This window comes from Athene cunicularia, assembly GCF_003259725.1.
Source record: "Athene cunicularia isolate RWA chromosome 12 unlocalized genomic scaffold, athCun1 chr12_part1, whole genome shotgun sequence".
NCBI lineage: Eukaryota > Metazoa > Chordata > Aves > Strigiformes > Strigidae > Athene > Athene cunicularia.
In genome coordinates, this window is record NW_020799116.1 from 21,197,474 (window position 1) to 21,219,109 (window position 21,636).

The following is a 21,636-nucleotide window of genomic DNA, read 5'->3' on the forward strand; positions in this document are numbered from 1 at the left end:
CATGTCTGCGGGCTCCCTCAGAGCCGGCACCCGGCACCGCGGGGAAACGCTGCCCGGCGACCAGGGCACGCACTTGAAGCGTAAAGATGGCTGCGGATGTTAGAAACAGCCGGAGGAATACTTCGCACCTTTCCACACTGAAAGTAATGCCGTTTATTCAGAGTCAGCACTCAGCAATTTTGCAGGAATGAGTTAAAGCCAGTTTGCGTGGTTATGTAGCGCATTACAGCATGAGAGAAAATGAAAGGGGACTGTCCAGTCCAGCACTTTCAGTCTGGGGAAAAAAAATTACTTATTCAACTAGAAATTAATGTGATGTTTTATTCCAAATCTTACCCTTACAGAGTCATTGTCTATAGCAACCGTGTCCATAACATTCTAATTCTCAAGAGCATAACTTTCTAGTAAATGGTACATCTGTCAAACTGCAGGAAACATCTGGGAAAATGGTTAAATAAAGAGAAGTGAGATTAAACCTTTGTTTCCATATGGTTAGGATACACATCTAGAATATGTTTGTAAATGTTAACTGGCTCTTGCCTCGTGCTTAGCTATCAGACTTTTGGATTGGTGTTGAATTTCACCCCCACATAGATATAGGAGAATTTATGCAACGTAAAATCTCCCTTTAATGACAGTGAAGAACGGCCCCTTGGGTAGAGCCACCACCAAGGGGTGCGCGTCCCACTGCCCTGCGCGCAGCCCGCCCCACCACCTCCAGAACGCGGGTGATCCATCCCCCGTGCCGTGACAACACGGCTTTGTGCTTCACAAGGCAACCCCGGAGCCTTAACATACTATGGAAGTTTTATGCAAAGTAAGTTTGGATGGAAATTTTACACAAAAGAAGGAAAATGAAAGCGTAAAATGTTCTATCAAAGCAGAATTCTGGAGCCAGCCAACAAAACCCTTCTGTTTGCAAGTGGAGACACCTGAGCTAACACTGCCTGATTTTTCAACTACTTAAAACAGATACCTAAATTTGGGCAGACCAGGTCTTTTTGTGAAGGACTGATAAGCTATCAATCAAAGTTTAGCCCTGAAACTGTTCATAACAAGCATTTCATGTGTGCTTGGCTACACCCTCCTGAACTGAAAGGGACTTGAGTACTTTCTGAAATTCCCCCTTGGATAAGAACTTCTGCAAAACTCAGCGTTAAATATTAACTCAGATAAATTAGCCCTTTCAAGTCTATCTCTAAAAGTTCAATTTAATGTACATCTCTTGGAAACTATTTCAGAATAATTTTGTGTATATGTAATTTCCATTAATAAATATTAAACTCTATCTGATTGATTTTGTCCATCATTCAAGCAGTGCATGCAAGAAAAGGAAAAAAAAAAAAAGGAAAAGCAGTTTGAAACCTGCTCTGTAATCCTTTGTCCGCTGTAATCAACAAGGGCCACATTGTAACAGTTCCATTGGCAATACAGAGCATTTCAGCTTCAACAGGACTGCTTTGAAAACACCAGGTTAATCCTAAAATACTTCAAAGGCATATCCGTGCCAAGAGAACTCAGTGGAGATGCCTGCAAGCAAATGAGAGACATTTTGGGTGTTCCGAGTTGTGTGTGTTGGAGTTTTTTTTCAATTCCAATCTGTCACAATAAAATGACAGTGTAAACATATTTCTTAATACCACATGAAGTTTGGAACCGAAAAAGCAGCAGTTAGCAGCAAAGAACTTTTCTGAAAACTCCCACGCTACCTCTGCAACCCAGTACTAAATCTTTTCAAGTCCTGCTTGGAGCTGCAGCCAGCCTCCACCACAACAGGGACCTGATTTTCTGCAGAACATTTCCACCCTGCACTCAGCCAGGGTCAGGCAATGGTAAGGAGGAAGGTGACAGAGTCCTCCTCTAACAAGGAGCGTCATTTATTGCCTACTTCAAATCTTACTCAAAATTCCTTGCTTTGAGCTACTACAAGCTTGAAGAGGACACAGCTGGACAGCTTAAGAAATATTTTTTTACAAAGGATGCCAGGGTAGTTTCTATTACAGTGTCATAAAGTGAACAAACTCCATTGGATATTCATGGTAAAAAACTTAGGATATATGTCATCTTCCAAACTCCAGGAATCTAGCCTGGCTTTATGGATTTGCCATGATTCTTCACTGTAGTGAAGTGAAGACTCAACCTAGAATTTGAAACAAAAGTGTCTGGGTCTGTATGGTTACGTCCAAAACTAAGATCTTAGTCACGTGTAGATCTTTATTACAAGAAGCAGCCTAATTATATATCACACAAATCAAGAGACAATTATTCCTCAGACATCTACTTAGCTTTTGGTGTAAGCTGATTTTCATATAGAAATTAATTGTCATTGCAATTCGAATGCCACCAAACCAAATGGGAATTATGACAAAGAGACCGAGGGGAAAATATTCCATTCACAAGCCTGCTTGTCCCAAACCAAAAATGCCAACTTCTAGCCTGATGTACTCGACAAGCGAACAGAAATAATAGTCCCTCCCAATACAAATCCAAGTGGCCAGTTTCACATGTAATTTTACCAGTAATACAAAATCTTAATCCTTTTGAAGAGGTCAGTGACATCAATTCAATTGAACCTTAAATACAGTGACTCGATCCCGCAAGTTGCTAGCATAAAAACTATTTTTAAAATTGCTAGACCACAAGTATAAAGTATTAGCCATAACTGTTCCTTGCCAAAAAACAGTTAAGAGTTGCATACTTGCAAGTTCCGAGTAAAAACCAGTGAAGCAAAACCAGCCCAGTGTCATTTATTTTTAAAAAATAATTAAAATTTTGTGCTCTTTTACTCATTTCCTCGTTTTCTTTGCTACTTGGCAAACAAAATGCCATGAGAATAAAATGCTCCGGGGCTCCCCGTTCCCTGCAAGGACTCTTACGGCAGAGCTGATGCCCGCTGGGAAAAGGCTGATGTCAGCTCTTAAGAGCTCCCTGCAAGGATAAGGAGGCCTTTGTTTTCAGCTGAACTGTGAAAATGAGAAAATGCCTCCAGCCTGACAAACAAGAAACCCACATAACATAGGTCAGGCCTGAGACCTTCACTTAAAGGTACAACACACTTCATTCACATTCCCCTTACATCACAATGCTCAGAGAGAGTTAATTTTACACAGGACTTGCCATGAAATGCTAAATACACCTTGGAAATATAACAAAGCAGCTTCATTTCTTAAGAAAGACTGGTAGAGCTCTCCAGCCACTTTACCCATACATAAAGCGCTAGCAGTTCTTATATAAATCAAGTTCCTAATTACTCTTCTGTAAATCAAGGTGATTTTAGTGAAGTCATAAGAAAACAAAGGCATGTTTCAACTTGAGGCTTAAAATAAGCTTGCTTCTCCTTCACAAAGCACCAGAAAATAACGTATGGTACAAAAAGCACATTTTACTTTAGCAAATAAATGCATTTTAAGTAAAACATTTGAGGGACATACAAGAAAGTGTGAAATGCAAATAAAGCAATTCTATATCACAGTGCCTTCCACAGTTGGGGTGGAAGTATTCGTTTTTCTCAAGTGAGAAGCTTATGGGTGTAATGTCTAAGACCACAAAAATACAGAAGCTGTATAAATACGGTTCAGTACACTGCCATAAGACAGGCAGTTTCACAGACTGCTTTTTAAGAATTAATCTACAAGGTCTCAAGTATACTTTGTTACCCTAAAGCTGTGAATTATCTCTTCTGAAAAACAGAGCCTTTGATAAAATTCTTCTTTGCACAGGAATTCCACTGCATATTTTAGAAACATAGTAGGATTGCCAGGGCATTTGATTCACTCTCCTCCAGAGACCTTACTCCAAAAGCTGTGTTTTTCCATCATAAAAGTAAACATGCCCAAATACAACTCAAAGAACCTAATCAAAGGCAATACATTAGGGAGTTACACCTGAGCAGGGAACATCTCAAAGCATTCCACTCCCACACAGAAGGTTGGCATCACTGGATTTCTAATAAAGTATCCAAAGCATTTAAGTGGATTCATTCCCACTGCAGCCCAGTGACTGAAATGCTAGGGCGCTGGTACCTAAGAGTTAACATCCAATTCCTAACAAGAGGTTCTACCATTTATAATGAACCACAGCACACAATTCTCGTCCTATTTAATTATGTTTCCAACCACAATATGCTGGTGTTAAGAGGATGAATATACAAGTGCTTCACAGTTCTCCCAACACAATCACAAAGACCCAAATGTCTGAACAAGAGCTGCTCGCAGTTATAAAGACTTCTGTCTTCCAAGCACTGACTTCCAAATGAGAAAGATCTGCCCATCTGGATGTTTAGAACAACTGATGACATTCACCCAGGAGTACGGATTTAAACACCGCTATGTGGCAAAGATGCGTGGTCTGCAGCCCTAATGTTGACTAGAGCAGTTATGTCCAGTTTCTGTAACACCAACTCTTTCATCCTGTGCTTTCAGGGGACTGTGTCCTGAAAAGTTCAAAATACACAGACTCTAAATTTCATATTCATAGTCCAAATCACAAAAATGTCTTTGCTAGCACCGAAGTTATCATGTCGTCTAGTCTCCATATTATGCTCCACACCTCTTACGGGTTTTGTTTTCTAAATTGAATGTTACCGAACTTATACCTCTAGAACCCCAAGTTCCTACAATGTGACTGTGACTGCTGTTATTGTGTTGCAGAAATTATTTCTTTCTACGAATCTACTGTCTTATTTTTAGTGCAAACAAGTCAAGCTTCTACAACATACTTCCTATCTCCAAAACAAAAATTTTACAACAGTTCCACAGAGTGAGTAATCCACTTCTATTGTTAAACCCAAATGTCATAATCCAAAAGAGAGGGAAAATATGAAAAACATTCAAGAAAATAACTTCAGTGGTGATGATGGCAGGGAAATGGGAGTAGAATACAGAAAACATTTGTGAACTTTTACGATATATCTGAAATACACAGATATTCAGCTATTTCAGATACATCACAAAAGGTTTTTTTATAATATTCAGTTGAACGCATATTTTCATATGGCCAGATCAAACTTACAAAATAAAGTAGAAAAAAGATGGCTTTGTGTATGCTATTTTAGATTATGATTCATCTGCAGTAGATGGTTTAACTGAAATACTGTCCCATCACATGAACACCAGGGTTTTTAAATTTATATTATATTTATTTATAACCAGTGCTTTTTATTATTATTATTTATTTTTTTAAGATGTACATTTCATATACAAAATCACAGAAAGAATCTATTGAGTAAAAAGGTACCATAGTGGATGAGTAAAAACATACCATACTGGTAAAGACCAGATAGCTTTAAAATATGTCTAAGAGACCTCATGAAGTAACTGCCTCTACCTTTTAGCCTTGAACCTTGGTTGCACATGATTCTACTGGTTCAGACTTCATTATTTTTATGGCCTCCACTGTATAAAGTGTTATAATGTACGTAACTGCCAGCTGTGTTTTATTTCATCACTAGCAAATGAGTTGGTGTTTTTTAAAAAAAAAATAAAATAAAATCACACCTTTTCCCACAGTTACCTAATAATTCAAAAACGCCACGAATTTCTTCAGTTGTGCCATGTATGTATGCCACAGAAACGCAGCATACAACTCTTTCCCATACCAGCATTCTCAGCTCCAAGGAAAGGCTATAAACAGTTAAGTTTTTAGGAGAAAGAACAAGGTATGTTGTAAATGAGAAGCGCCTCTCTGCTTGTGAGCTTTTATTGTTTTGCATTACTTCAGTGCTGGATTCCTGATTTGTAACAAATTCCAAGACTGCAGACTACAGGCCCAGCCTCTGACTAACACTATAGTGATTTATTTGAGGATAAATACCTCTGTCCGCATCTTATGACTGAACACAACAGTCCACAGCAGCGTGGAATGCGAGGAATGCAGAGGCTGCAGGAGCTGAGGCAGCAGGGAAAGGAGCACAGCTATGGGGCGGCCCTGGACGGCTGAGCCGCTCCCATCACTTCCTCCAGCCAAGAATGGAAGGAAGTCTCTCAGCCTGTACGCTTCATGCCAACCAGACTTGCCTTCCCCGGAATGAGAACACAGCAAGAATGGCATTTGATGATTACCCAACACATACACCTCACTCATCAACACCTTACCTGTATGAAAAATTCCACATCTGACTGTCAGAGCTGTGGTGCAATCCTTTAAGTAATGTTTAGCAACAACTGCAGCTTGCCCAGTTGTCAAGGCAGACTATGGAGCAGCTGGCTCAATCTCCCGGCCTCAAAAAAATGCGAAGCACTTCTGTTTCCCCTCCTTCTGCCTCCCCACCCCCATCAGCAGAGAGTACAGAGAGAACCAGGGGATGCAAAATGAGCAGATTACAAAGAACAAATGAACAATACTTTAGAAATTGCAAGGTGACTATGTATGTTTTACTATAAATAGTTAAACTGAGCTAATTCCTGTTACTTCATGCTGTATGAAAACAAAAGAAAACAAGAAGACCCATCTAATCACACCAGTCTTTGTACCGATCGATCGTACAAACTGGAACAATGGAAAAATCTAGCACAAAGTTTTAGACGCAGTATGATTTTAGCAGACACAAAAATTAAGAGGATAGCACTAAAATCTATGGACCAGAGGTAATAAAAGCAAGACACTTACAGATGCGGATTGAACATTCGACTCATTTTAGAAACATGGTCGTTTTCACAGTCTAGCTCATCATCCCCTTGGTCCATGCTGAGCTTTCTCTTGTTGGGACTGATAGGAGGAGGGCCTGTTCGATGGTTGGTTAGAGCAGAGGATACTGGAAGAGACTGCATTCTGGGCTCCCCTCTTAGAGCTGCTTCACCTACAGGAAGGAGACAATAAGAATGAACACGACAGGAAAAAGAGAGGTAAAACAGCATTCTCTTTGAAAACATTCTTGCAGAAAAATTTCCCAACCAGATTCAGGTCTGCACAGGCAAATATAACATGGTTGCAAGATAAATAAGGTGTCATAAACCATACTTTAGTGCTTCATGATGAAATAAACAGTTGAAAAAAGGTAATGTGAGAGGGGTCAACTCACCCCAGATGATCTGAAAGGCTGAGTTAACACATCTTTCCAACAGCATTTTTATTCAGAAGCATTCCTCCTTACAAGCTGCCATTCCAGCACTGAACTTTCATTACCTCATTCTGCAAAGCATGACTATTCGCAATGAAACACGCTTTGTTCCTTTTCTTATGGTTGTGGTTAGAAATTCCAGGGCTACAGTTCACATTTATGCCAAATATTCAAGATCTAAAACTGAACAAACGTTCAAATTCTCAAATGATTCCTTTTATAAAAAGCTGTCCAAACCAAGCTTGACTGGTATATAACTGTGCAAGGTAAAAACTAGGGAAAAAACTGGACCTTGCTGATGCAAGTTTTAAGTTTGTCCTTAAATGTCCTCCTCTATACCTTTAAACTACGTTTGGAACAATGAACAATTCTTCAGCACAAGAATCACAAAAATCTCAATTTTCAGAATGATAATTTTCTACTAGGCAGACTGATGGTAGAGTAGTGAGTAGAATATAAATTTATATAATCTAACACTTATCAGAAAATGCCATTCACTGCATGTGGGAGCTGTGTATAAATAATTCCAGAAATGATACAATTAGCTTGTGCATAAACACATTCACATATTGTTACTAAGCGGGCATTGAAGCGTGCCACAGCACTGCTCCCATTTCAATTAAATGTCTCACTCAATGTATAGCCTAAAGCACAGTGCTGAATTTCACCAGCAGTTATGGACTTTACTGGAACTCACATCCTTACAGCCACAGGTCATATTTAGACCTCATAGGGATTCAAAGATGTTGAAAAAAAATGCTTTGGGGGCTCCGTAAGGGGCTTGGAGAGGAGCTAAATTAACCAGGGCTACCTATTCTGGTAATATTCCTGAAATAGCCACTTTTGCTAGAGTTTGAAGTTTGTATTTTTCCTACACTGCCAGAAGCATTTTGTTTTCTACATGGCCATAATTTCCAGAACTAAAATTAGGATAAAGTTAACTCCATCTATAGCCCTGAGGTACCTGACAATGGAAATCTTTGTATGCCACCACACATTTTCACATCATCACTGAGGCAGATGATTTATAAAATGCTGCCCTAATTCCACACACGACAAATACTATTTTGTTGGAAAAAGAACGAGTGAGGAGAAAACCTCCTGAATGTTTACCAGTAAAAATAAGCATTTTGCCAATTTAGTCAGCATAATATAAACTAGCAAATATACACTGGCCTATAATACACCACAAGTCATGATTTCTATTAAAGACTCTGGCACCAAATCTAAATAGGAACTTTCCATCTCAGCTCTAAATAGTAAAAACTGTGCTCTACTGCAAATGCTCTTAGACAGACATCCAGACACCCTCCTGTTCAAAACAAAGTGTTAATTGGGAAGCCCCTGCAACCACTCTAATGTCACAGGAGAAGTTTTTATCAAAAGGACCTCTCATATGAAATAATCTTCATATCTGTAAAATTTCTGCATTTTTTCTTCAGCCTTTATATTTTGCCAGTAGAAACCTCCACCTACATAGTGTTCATATTCTAAACATACTTAATTTTAGAAGTAAACCACATCATACCAGTTTCTCTCAGTGAGGAATCTCCCTTCTATCTTTGAGAAAAATAAGTTAATACTAATGTCAAAAGATAAACTTTCATCAACTAAGGTTTATGATACATTCATCCCACCCATACGCAATAATTCTTTCCTCTGCAGTATCTCAGATCACTTCTGAAGATTCAAACACAAAATTCCGTTACAGGAATTATGGATTCCATGTAGGAACCTAACTCCTACTGGCTTCTCCTGAGCAAATAATGACAGGAACACAGGCAATCTAAATATCCATGTAAAGCTAACTCTGGTGTTTACAGAAGATAAAAATCTCTATAGACACTGTCCAATTTTGTAAGTTAGAAACTTTTCCTTTTTCCCAAATAGCAACTAGGAGGCTGATACTATACAATTACCTCAATGGGTTTTCTTCTTTAAAAAAACCTGTAAAAATTAATCTTCTTATATGTATGGTAACAACAGCATTTATATATTAACATCCAGATTGAGTACAAAATCTGGTAAAAATGTTATTGCTATTGTTGGACATAAAGAAACCCATTTTAAAGAAATCTAGTGAAGAAAGGAATGGCTTCTAATTAAAGCCTGTCAAATTTGGTAATGCATTTTCTTACTCATAAAGTAATGTGGTAACTATGCAGGGGGCAGGAGGGCCTTCAGATAAACATATAAGAACTGTCCAGTGTATCTGCAGCACCACAGGGCCATAGGGCCAAAATTCATCAAATTAACAGAACTTAAAAGAGGTGGCAGCAGTGAGCAGGCAGGAGCAGTGAGAGCTCTTCCAGGACAGGCTGGAAGAAACCGAGTACCCTCCTCGTGAGAAGAGACAAGTGGCTGGGGCTCAGCATCTTGCAGAGCCCACCCTGCAGACAACACAGCAAGCAGAGAGCAATACCAAACAAAGAGTCCAGATAACAGGGGGAGATCAAGAGGAAAAATATCTCTACACTGTTTATGGGGATAAACAGCAGAGTCATATACTGTATTTGCACTGTACCAGGAGTTCTCGTGTGGCCTGTAAGTTTGACTGGGGCTAAAAATGCTTTTTATTTAAATAAAAAGGCAACTTCTTTCCCCACTACTTTCCTCCTTACCAAACTTGAATTTAAACCAGAGAGGGAGAAACCACAGCAGAGTCTACCACACAAAATGCTGTTTTACTGACTACATTTGTCTCCCCCAACTGACCACACTCCATGGTAACCAGACTCGCATCATACAGCTGGCAAGACAAGACTCTGATAAAACAACTGTGTTTTATAAAATTCCCCAAGTCCAAACTCCAGTTTTCAAAATTCATTACTGTGACGGCTTGTGTCTGCACTGCAACTGAAAGCAGAGATAGCAAACACATTTATTGTGCCTCTCATAATACTTCTCTTTGTTTCAGCAAGCAGCTGGTGTAAGGCACTCCAGATCTGCTGCTTTCAGATAGTTCTACTTACAACTATTCATACTAGTCTCTTTTTTTTTTTTTCTTTTTTTATTAAAACTGTTAGGCAACATGATAAAGCACAGACAAGCTAAACAGAGATAACAACGTGACGTAGTGTCTGCCTATATAGCAGCACTGCAGTACTGCGCTCACTCGGTTGACAGAAGTCCATGCAGTCAGCAAGAACGTTCTTTATTTTAACCACTTAGGAGCCTAAACTGAAAGCAATTCAAATTAATACGTGCAAACTAAATGTCTGTAAAACCAGCACGGCCCTTTTCAGACATATACACCACCAGGACAGTCCTCTGTAAACAGTGGATCTTCAGCACTGTTTGCCTTTCTCTTGCAGTATCTGTGTCCCTACTGAAACATCCATGCAATACAGACATCACAACAGCAAAAATCATGTTTTTACAAGTGTGGATTTGATAGCAAGACACCAGAGAAGTCTCAAAATATGTCTGAGAACTCCAGGAGTTACCAAAGACTGGAAAAAAAAATACACTATTTTGGCAGCTAGCTTCCTTCCTCTCCGACCTAGCAACCTGGTATGGGCTGCACTAAGACATGGCTACCATATCCTATTCCCCCTCCCAATTTCCTCTCTCCCGCTGGCTACTATTAATGCATAAAATCTGAGCATTAATTACAATCCAGAAAAAAAAGGCTTTGTCTTTCCAGCTGAAGACTGACATGATACAGTCCTTAAAAGAGATTGAAATAGAACTCCTTGAAAGAAAATTCCAGCACTGCCCTTGCCCATTTTACTTTTCCATTCTACATCTGACAAATGGATTTGTCCACAAGAGTAAATTCAGGACACATTTATTAACTTTGAAAAGAAAGAAAAAAAAAAAAATTCCTCGGTTGTGATGTCTGCTAACAGGGTCCTTACCTTTAAGGTCTTGGATGGAATTACCAAGACCTTAGGCCACTCTTTTAATTAATAAAACCATGGGCACGAGAGTTTAACAGACTCTAATTAACGTGCATTACACCTTTAATTACCTTTTCCAATACCTCCATGCAGACATTAGTAAAAGGAGATCATTAGTAAAAGGGGCTGCCTCATGTTCTTAGGGCCAGACGTTCCCAGGAATCAACAGTACATGAAGATCATCAAGGGCAGTTTTCTCTATTGATCCAAGATCAAAATTTAGCTCTCATGACATATGAAACATTTCTGCTGGAAAGCCAAGACATTCACAAAAGCTATATATATGTGAAAAGGATACTATAAAATGAAATTTGTTTTATTTTCTATTCCTATATTCTAACAATCATGAGATTAAATTGCAAATAGATTGGAACGAATTTATAAACTATTGCACGTTTTCTTCTGCCATCTCAAACGCAGAAGTCAGCCTGTGCCAACATAAATTGGGATAAGTGGCATAAAAATTCCAATTCGTGGACAAAAATCACATGATTTGAGATATCAAATACCAAGCAGGGAAGTCACTGCAAATTACTCAATTCAACAAGTCATCAAAACAAGTTATCAAAACAAAAGAATCACAGTACAGAATTAATCTGCACATGTTGTCAGCTGCCTAGTTTGGGTCTCACTTCGCAGCATACTATACATTGTAAGAGGACTGATATCCTTGAAATTGGGAAATTCCCCAGAAATTAAGTCTGTGTGAAATAGTTCAGACAATCTTAAAAGTATGTAATTTAAGGCAGATTTATTTCACTTGCTTGACCAAAGAAAATTAATTAATCCATTCAGACTCCTCAGTAGTAAATCTCTGGTTCATGAAAAAAAAGATATCCTAAGCAGTCACAAATTATTTATATTTGCTGAATATTTCTATAACCCCCACTCAAACAAACAAAAAGATCCGTTATGTAAAAACATCATTTTGTACCACTACTTTATTTTTGGTTTGCAGTTTCTATAAAAGATATGATTTAAAGTGAGTTTAAATAAAATTTAATTCTGGGAAACATTCTGCCAAACGATGTAAACAAAGTCACAGTAGTCTGTATTTCCTTTGTAGTATATAAAACAGGCCTACCTGGAAAGCATAATAAAACAGCAAACTACAGGAACAACAAAAATTAAGTATTAATGAGAACAGCCTAATCATAAAACACTACTATGAAATTAGATCTTGGAAATATTTTTTATTATAATTGATAGATTTCTTTCAGCAGCCAACTGACTGATTCACTTATCTGACACATATTTTACTGGCTTTCTTGTAATATGACAAAAAGCTAATTTAACAGAAACCAAAAAAATCACATATACATGTACAGCAAAATTGGCAAAGTCCCGTTCTCCTCCGTTTACAAAACATATGAAAAGCACTTACTCCTGGAACCAAGATCTGGCTACCACTGTGCAGAGATATGTATGCCAGAAAATCCATGGCCAAAAACAAAATACAGAGATTAAATCGACTATTCTGTTCTGGCTCCTCCATCTGACCATGCCTGCCAATGAAGGACACATTATGCTTGACATTGCAAGCAAGAACATAAAATAGTGACCTCTGCATTCAATCATCTCCACCCACTTTTTCCTCCTCTTTCTTTCAAAAGACTGCACAAAGAACACAATTTAGGTACAGTGATATCACTTGCAGAGTGCAGGCATGCTTGCTTGAGGACCCTTTAAAAAAACCACATATTGTTAATCAGAGATGAGCAGCACAGGCTAAAGCAGATTTCAACTTAACATATATTGAAAATTCTGTATTATACACAAAACACTAAACTGTGGCAGGTGGGAAATGGCACAGTTGCCTCCCCAAACCTAACTGTAACTGTATTTGCTTCTTCAAATGTACTGTGAAAAACTGACTACATCACCTTATATTCTCTCTCATCATATTGTAAAAGCATAGCTGTAGAAAATACAATATGTATACTCTCTATACGTAAGTTGACTTATATGTCTACATATTTGAGTTCTACAAACGACTTCCTAAACATAGGAGAAGTAAAATGTCTTTGCTGACCACTTAAACTATGATTGAAATAAATTCTCTTCACTCTGGTAACCAGGTACCAACAGAGTCTCCTTTTAATACATTTTTGGTGTTAAATAAAAACCCAAAACACCCCGTAAAAAAATATCTTGGTAAGTAGGCAAGAAATTGATGACATGGAAAGAAGAAGGGCAGCAGATATGCCACAAAGCAAGCTGGATGGAATAAATTTTAATGCTCTGGTCTGGCAGAGCTCCTTAATATTTCCTCTGTCAAATTTCAATTTTCACACCTCAACAGTTGTGACTGTGGGGTTGTGTTCTATTCCAACCCAATAATGAACTCAGGCTTAGGTCCAATTGCAGAGCATGAGACTACTTCATAAATTTGCAGATCTCCCTTTAAGAACATGTCCCATTTAGCTAACTTTTGCAGCACCTGTCTGAACTGAAAGTCTAAATATCGTTCCTTTCTTCTGCTTAGAGTACCTGTACTCATGTAAACTATGGCTAAAGAAAGATTCCAATTATCTGGCAGACAAGATTTAAATGCAATCTATGCTAGACTACACTGATCTCCAGATAAATAGCAACAGGAATGTCTACAATACTTGTTAACATCAATGTCCAAACAGGATTTCCCTCCGTTCAAGCCTGAGGATGGGGTTTTTGCTCAGGAAGCAGGGTTGCTCCCAAAGAGCTCTCCTTTCTGACAGCTCTCCCAGGAAAGCCCTCCATCAAACATTTAAGGTCAGTTAAGAGGGACTAAAATTTAACCCAAGTTACCATTTGATGTTTGCTCAATGCATTACAGAGGCTTGTACAAAAGAAAGGCAAGCTGCGGTGCTGAGCAGCCACCAAGCACGACCAGGTACAGAGAGCAGCACGTGTCTGGCTCCCTACGGCGCTGGACTTGGGCCACCCAGCCCTGCCCACTAACATGGGGCTTGGCATGCAAGCAAGACCTACAGTAATTACAAAATAGTGGACTGTCCCACACAGACACATCGTCACTCTCTGGCTACCCTTGTCCCGTGACCATGTGTGGTCATACACACACAACCCTTGCTCAGGTAAAAGCCACAGTCAATATACTGGCACATAAAGGAAACCGTCAGAAGTGCCGCAGCTAACTTCAAAACTGACAGTAACACCTTCCTGAACAAGCTGATGATGGTACAACTGCTAAGCTCCTCAGATTCATTGTACTTCCTATGTATAGAAGGCAACAGATTATTTTTATTCAGTGCAGACCAGCGTGACCCAACAAGAGCATCCCAAACGAGGTGGGGGATAAAAGAGAAAGGAAGACAAAGGGAGAAGCATCATTTACATTTTCTGCAGAAAACAGTAAATTTCACATTCTTGTATTTGTATAGAAAACATGACATTTGTATTTACTGGGGAAGCAAAAAGATGTATGATCCATTTAATGCTGTCAAAACATACTGCATTCTTAAGTATTGTAAGTTGTTCTGGTGTATCCCTACACCATGCTCTCTGCACAGTAATACTGAAATTTAGTCATTTAAGTTTCTAAGTAATGTTTTCTCCTCCATGCAGCTGAAATCTCTATAGAGATTCTAGGCAAGTGTCTGTGGGCTAGACCCATGAAGAGAGATGAGGTCCCACCAGCCTTGGGGCCTCAGAGTAAGAGGCACCTTGTAACCTGGCTGGAATGCTTATGGGATGCATACACTCAAGAAAGCAGGAAACAAACACCATGCTGATGGTTACAGTAATTCCTAATACAGACAATCATTCCACAATATGTAATTAAAACTACCGCCATGAAAAGTTTAAATAATAAATGTATCAATAATAAACATATCAGAATTCAGCTTCCTTTAATTTATTTGCAAAATTGTTATACTGCATTCTTTCACGTTTCTGATAAGTGGATTTTAAAAGTTGCCAGATAAAATGATTTACCTTTATTATTGTGATAATGTGATTTTATTAAAAATGTAAAAGCTCTATCAATAAAAAACTGTGAATGAAATGTAACTAAGTCAAGATGTTGAAGGTCTTGGTTTCTAAAACGATGGTGGTTTCCAGATCTAGGTGTTCTTTTGTCACCCAGCTAAATGACTTACTGTGTTACATAAGACGGCAAAGCTAAACTGATCAAAGAGTAGCCTGTCTTTTAGCAGAAACAATCAAAGCTAGCAGACCTGTCATCTATTTCAAAACTAAATCGAAGTCACAGCAAGGTCACAACAGAAAAAATTGTTAGATTGGGTGTTTAAGCAGTATTTCAACATACTAAATGATACCTTATGTACTTTCATGCAATGGCAAAGAGAGACAAAAAAGCAAATTCAATTTGTGAAAGCTCAAATGTGAACAATTCCTCCTAAGTAGACAGAAAACATTAGCTACCCTATCTCAGGGTTGTTTTAGATACTGCTTCTGTCAGTGGACAGCAATGTAGACACTCAGGTCTGAAACACCACCTTCTGCTCTGATGGCTGGTATTTTATGGATATGATCCTGTAAGAGAAAATTAATTCTAGACTATTGCACAGGGTAATCAATGCCCCTTGTGGATATAAGCACAGTCAGTATGTTCTACAGCAACCATGCTTAAAACATTAATTTTTGAGTTCAATTCTAATGGGGTCATATTAAAATTAAATCCAATAAATTGTGCATCGTTTCTTCTTTCATAAGAATTTGAAGCAAAAGGTGCTACACAAAGCTAAAAAAAATATTCCACTTATTTAAATTGGAGTCTATTTTTAGATATACGGCAAGCTTTTATTGTAGTTTACTATAAACATGCTCCGAACACCTTTTTTCACATTATTCTCCTTTGCTACATGTGGAAAAATTCAGAGTGTCAAGAAAAATAGCCTTCTAAAAGAGCTGAATGCAAGTCCTGCAAAGCTTTGTGCTAAGTTCCCTGATTGGATTCCTATTAGAAGCATACAAGTGACTCAAAATGGTAAGTTAAAAACAAAAAACAAACCCCAAAACACATAAAAAGCAAAGTCTTGGCTACTGCATTTTCCCCATATGGCATGTGGCTGAGCAGTCAAATACCTGAAGCTGCTTCCACAGGACAGGAGCAGGTGGGATGGGAGGCAAGCCGTAACCATCTCATGAACATGGACACACAACTAGGAGCTGCTGCCACCTTCATGGTCACCAACAGAATAATCTCTTCCTAAACTGAGGTGAAATGAGCGAATTACAACTGGCCTAGCAAACACATGAAAAATTTCCATTTCAGTTTTGGTCTTCTGCTACCTGACTGCAGCCTGTCTGAAATGAACTCACGTATTTAAGAACACAGAGCCCCTTCAACCAAGCTGGTCAGAATATTGAAGACTAATCCATGGAGTGTCAGAACAATTCCACCCCATCTCCCACAAAGAATCCATTGTAAAGAACAAAATCCCTTTGTCCTCCAAAATGGGCTCCAAAATCCCTTCTCCAGAGGGGAAGCAAGAGAGCAATGACAACTGTGCAGGGCAGTCAGGCACTCTGAATCCAACAGCAAACTACATGAGCCATTCAGATGAAAACAAGATAGTCTTTTGATCATGCTATTTACATAGAAAATGAGGAGGACATGTCAGCTTGCCAGTTCCTTATGTGCAGGGTTTTACTGTAACTGATGGCAGTGGGCTGAGATATGACCCAGCCAGTGCCTCAGCCAGTAGAAGAGAATTAATTCAAGCTCACCATAAGCCCTACAAGGTTGGATAATATAGATCCTTCAACCCACTGGCTTTGTATTATTCTGAGACACAACCCAACAGTCTTCCTCAGATGTTGCTCACATGCAGTGTTTTAATTATTGAAAACTTGTGAAGGCTTCATCTTCTAGAAAAGCCCAGAGAATAGTGTGGCTCATAAAATGGAGAGGAAAGGATGCCACCTAATTTCTCCAGGGGCAGGGGTGCTGGTATAAAGAAAGACATATAAACAACAGACACACACCACCACTTAAGAAAAAGATAAAATTAATTTTGTGCCTCTGACAGAGCATTTTTTAATCTTGGGTTCATGACATGCAACTAAGATAAGTGATTTTATTGGGAAAAAAAGCTCACTACGAAGAGATCGACCGAAGAATTTTAAGTAACCACAGGGTACAAGAGTTTGAAAACCATTGTTTCACTAGAAGATTCAGTTGTGAAAAACCTGGTACCAGAGAACATTATTAATTCCTCCTCAAAAGGACTGAAGATAATGGATCTGAATTAACGCTCCTACCCACTCCAAGTCAGCACTACCATGCAATGACTGAGACTGCCCAAGGTCAGATTCAGAGAGATAAAAGGGAGACAGCCCTATGGTGCTACGGGATAGATAGAAGCACTGTCTAAATTGTAGCTGGACTGTTTATTTCACAAGAAGGAAGGTGGTTTATGGGGCCAAGTTGCAGGGTCGCTTAAAATAAATGTTCTCTCCAAGGGGAAGCGAAGGCAGGAAAGATAGAGGGAGGGACTGTGTTTGCTACCAAAAAATTACATGCTGCCTGGACAGCCTTTCTCACAGTTTTCTGGGCACCGAGGGCAGGTTTTCCAGAACACTTGGAAAAGCAAGGAACAAGCAGAAATTCATATATTTGAAGTTATCTTGACAATCATTGGATTGGAATGGGTGAATAGTACCAGAATTACACTTTACTTCTCCAAGACCTTTAATGAGAGCTTTGTCTTCCTTCCCCTGTACTTACTATTCTTTAGCTGAATCTCCCTTCTGATTAACTTAACTCCAGGCTCCTTGTTTATTTATTTCAAAGCTGCAGAAGCAACTCATTCCAGAGAAAAGACAGGGAAGAGAAGATGAGTTGATGAAATAAAGGTAACAAAAAATGTCAGTTGTATGTTTGTGTCCCACCATTCACATGGTACTAGCTCCACAGGATCCAGAAATTAAATCTCTCATTACATGACGATGATATTACTCCCCAGTTAATTATCTGCTAAATCCTTTCCCATTTTACTTGAATGATGTACATCCCAAACATTTCTGCAGATCTACTCTCTATCACACATTAAAGATGTTCCACCGCATAGTTAAGCAGGCACTCTACTAAATACTATTGTGAATTTTTTAATGGAACCAAACAGCCACTTCAGGGGCAGTGAGACACTGCATTAATTAAGAAGGTTTGGAAGCACTGCTTTAGGTCACAAATGGATTATCAGCTTGCCTGTTGCTGAGCCATGAATTGCATGACCACAGTTGGACTGCTGTTTAATTGAAGTTTCTCATCTCAACTCATCTTCTGAAGAGAATTATGAAATTAACTGCCAGCATCAGTGGGCACATTCCTTTTATGCAACTCAACAGGCTTCAAATATAAAAGAACTGACCTGCAGAGATTCCATGGCTCAAATAGGGGAACTTAAAATTCTTCCATCCCACTATTCTTTGTAAGAGCTCATTCCTTGGATCAGCTAAAAAGACTTAACTACTTCCACCGGAACAGATGTCATCATCTCAGTTTAGAAGGGCTCCACTATAGATGAACCACAGTCACAAGAGATTTTAGTCCAGAAGCGTCTGCTCCCCCCATGACTGCTGATCAGAAAGCAAGCACCTAGTCCATGTATCACCAGTCCAAGTTTCAAAGACCAGAGTCTTTATCTGCTTAGCTTATTAATTACAACTTTTATTTGCACATCTCAAAACAAACAGGTAAAAGCACTTTGGTTTAGCAGCTACGACAAAGTATTACAACCAAGGCACTCTGAATGTTGCTGTCAGCCTTATCCCCTGACTTATGTGAATTTAACCAATTACAGATCTTTTTTCCCCTCTGTAAATAATGTTCACTATTTACTTCATGGGGTAGCTGAAGTTTGAATTAACTAGGTTTCTGTGAGGACTAGGATTCTGCAGAGAGGATTACAAAAATAAATATGTTACAATGAGTATTAAAATGTTTGTTATCATACTTGCTTCTAAATGGACTCATTGAGAAACACTTGAAATCAAATTGGGTAGTGTTCAATTTACTGTACTACAAACAAAAACAAAGTACATCCACAGATTAGCGGTTAAGGCAAGCGTAATGTACCTCAAAGCAGTTACAGTTTTAGAAATTAGGACTTTTAAGGATTTTTAATGGAAGAAAACTATTAATTTTTTTTTTTTTTTGCTGATGAGCTAAGTTATATACATTGATTATATAATGCTGATAAAATAAGCTTCTTCTAAGAGAGAAACTAGTTGAGAGTCTGTAAACATCATTGTTAATGCTGGAATTCGTATTTGACACCTTTGGTAAGTAGCTCAGTATGATGCCTACAGCAAGACAAGAGCAAAGTGTTCACCTCTAACTGTAGCCACTGCTTTTAGAGTATTCAGCAGGAAAAGTGTGCACGTCAGCATTCTCCCAGCTGGCTCTATGAGATTTAATTTACGCCGACCACAGAGTGACTGCGATAGCTCTCCAAGATGCCACAGCATGAAAACTGAAGGGTGGGGGTTAAACAAGCAGCAATGCACACCAGATGTCTGAGAAGGACATCTAAAAGATCTGGAGCACAAGGAAGCATATTAAAAAAAAAAAAAAAATCCCCTTCAATGCCATAAATATTTATACTAAATCCAAGAAACTGGCTGAGTTCAAACTTGTCCTATATGAATCATACCGCACTTCCCTCACTCCATCTTCATTTAATGTGTTCTGTATAAAACCACCACAAAGGAGGTACCATACTTATATGAACTTTTTTTTCTATATGCTGAGTACTTTTTGTAGAGCTCCTGCTTTAGAACAGATTGCTTTCCAAAGAATATAAACAGAACAACTAAATAGTCTTATTTTACTTGGCTAGCTCCTGTGTGACATATACTGGTCTTCCTAGATAACTCAGATTCATAGAAATAATTTCCTTTTGACTGGATAACTTTGACCTTCTTCATACAACCATTTAATTACAATTAGCAATGCAACAGAGAAAACAACTCAAATTTAGTAATCTGGAGTCAAGAAACATAATTTTCTGTAAGGTTCTGCTCTTAAAGTGCCAAGGCCTGCTAATTTTACAAATATCTAGATTCACCTTCATAAGTGAGACATACTAAACATTGACAATTAAATAACAAAATTGGAAGTCACAATACCATCCCTAAAGTGCAACCAAAGTGTGATAATGCCATTTGCAAAATAAGTAAATACTCATTCCCAGAAAACCAACAGCTATTCCACTTAGCTGCTTTGGTTTTCACTCTTCTTACTCAAAAGATTGCTGTGCTGGGCATTTTGTAGATGGTTGCTACAGAGGCTATTGGTCATCTGCTGTTCTGTGATTTTTGGTTAAAATAAAACATAGTAAGTATTTCAACACTGACATATTCCCATACAGCACTGACAGTACCATCCTGGGCAAAAAAGAAGATAGGCTCATCTACTAGATCTCTCTTACTTCTAACTACAACCCATGTTTAAAGTCAAAAAACCTATTTCTGCACGCTGAGGAATAAATATTAAGTCTTGCAAACCAGGGAGTTGTAATGCTGAGTGGTTTCCATGCCTGCCCTGTCAAATGGGTTTCCAGGAAAAACTATTGCTTTTTAAACACAACTGGTTCCAAACTTTTCCTGGGAGAGCAAATATATTTCCTGGAACCTGCTAGCAACGCTTGGAAGAATAGGAGGAAAGTTATACACTGCAATGCTTGCTTCTCACAGTTGACAAGGAACACTCCAAAATGATGAAGAGTGAAAAAGAACGTGTCTTAAAATAATGAAAGATGGACTCTTGTAACAATGTGTATTATGAAGACAGAAGCCATTTTTTGTGAAGGAACTAAGCTGGCACCTGCCTGATGAAGGCTTACTTTCTTTCCTCCTCTGATGCCACAAAGACTGTAACACCCCACTTTATATCCCAAACACTATCTACCTCCATCCATGTACACCACATTGGGGATGATCTTTTCCTCCAAAGACAAAATGAGGCACAAAGTGTCACACAGGACATTGCACCATGAGGTACGACATTTAACAAGTTCTTGTTTTTAACACTACCAACAACAAAGTTAAAAAGCGAAGAAAAAGGTGTTAATCTGATACCAAACAGTGCCATGAAACTTAGTTAAAGGAAACATTCTAAACTCCATTTCACACTTGTCCCCCACACTCTTACTGCTTTCTGCCTAAGATTCTCAGGACTTACGTTTCTATTAAAACTAGGTATCTAAAGGTCTTTGATGAAGACTGACCACCTCACTGGAATTTCTGGATGACTTTGTCTTTGGCTAAAACCAATGTTGTGGTGTTCCCAGGAACACCACTACTTTAACTTCACCAAGATTATACAAGAAAAAGCTGTAGAGAGCTCCTTCCTAACAAGTAAAATGCTCCAAGCTTGCCTTACCTTAGAATCAGTGCCAAACTACTACTGACATTAAGAATAAAACTCTTCCAACTCCATCCATCTGTAACATGAGGTTTACAAGTTGATAGGGACAACCCTAATTAAGAGCTCAACTGCCTGTTCAAAATTGAACTTGTGCTGATGATCTCCGGCCTCTCCTTCCATCCCACCAAGAGTGGCAAGATACATGCCAGTACTCACCAAGCTACACGCGCCATTACATCAACTTGTAGAGACAGGCATGAGAATGTCAGCTCGCTCTTAAAAAAAGCTGTTAAATGAAGCACCAAGGGAAATCTGCCTCCAGGAAATTCAAACTGTGCATGATG

At 38.7% G+C, this 21,636-nt stretch overlaps 1 protein-coding gene across 2 annotated transcripts in view; it reads right to left on the reverse strand.

Annotated features, from left to right (window-relative positions):
- VGLL4 (vestigial like family member 4) overlaps window positions 1-21,636 on the reverse strand; it is an 81,815-nt gene that overhangs the window by 19,140 nt on the left and 41,039 nt on the right. The window contains exons 1-2 of one of the 2 annotated variants that reach the window (XM_026857453.1): window positions 7,019-7,076; window positions 6,607-6,796 (exon numbers count right to left, since the gene is read on the reverse strand). In XM_026857453.1, coding sequence (XP_026713254.1) covers window positions 6,607-6,796; window positions 7,019-7,064 — 236 coding nt within the window. In that variant the 5' untranslated portion in view covers window positions 7,065-7,076. Of the gene's footprint in view, window positions 1-6,606; window positions 6,797-7,018; window positions 7,077-21,636 lie in introns of those variants that run through there. The other variant, XM_026857452.1, reaches the window with a different exon arrangement.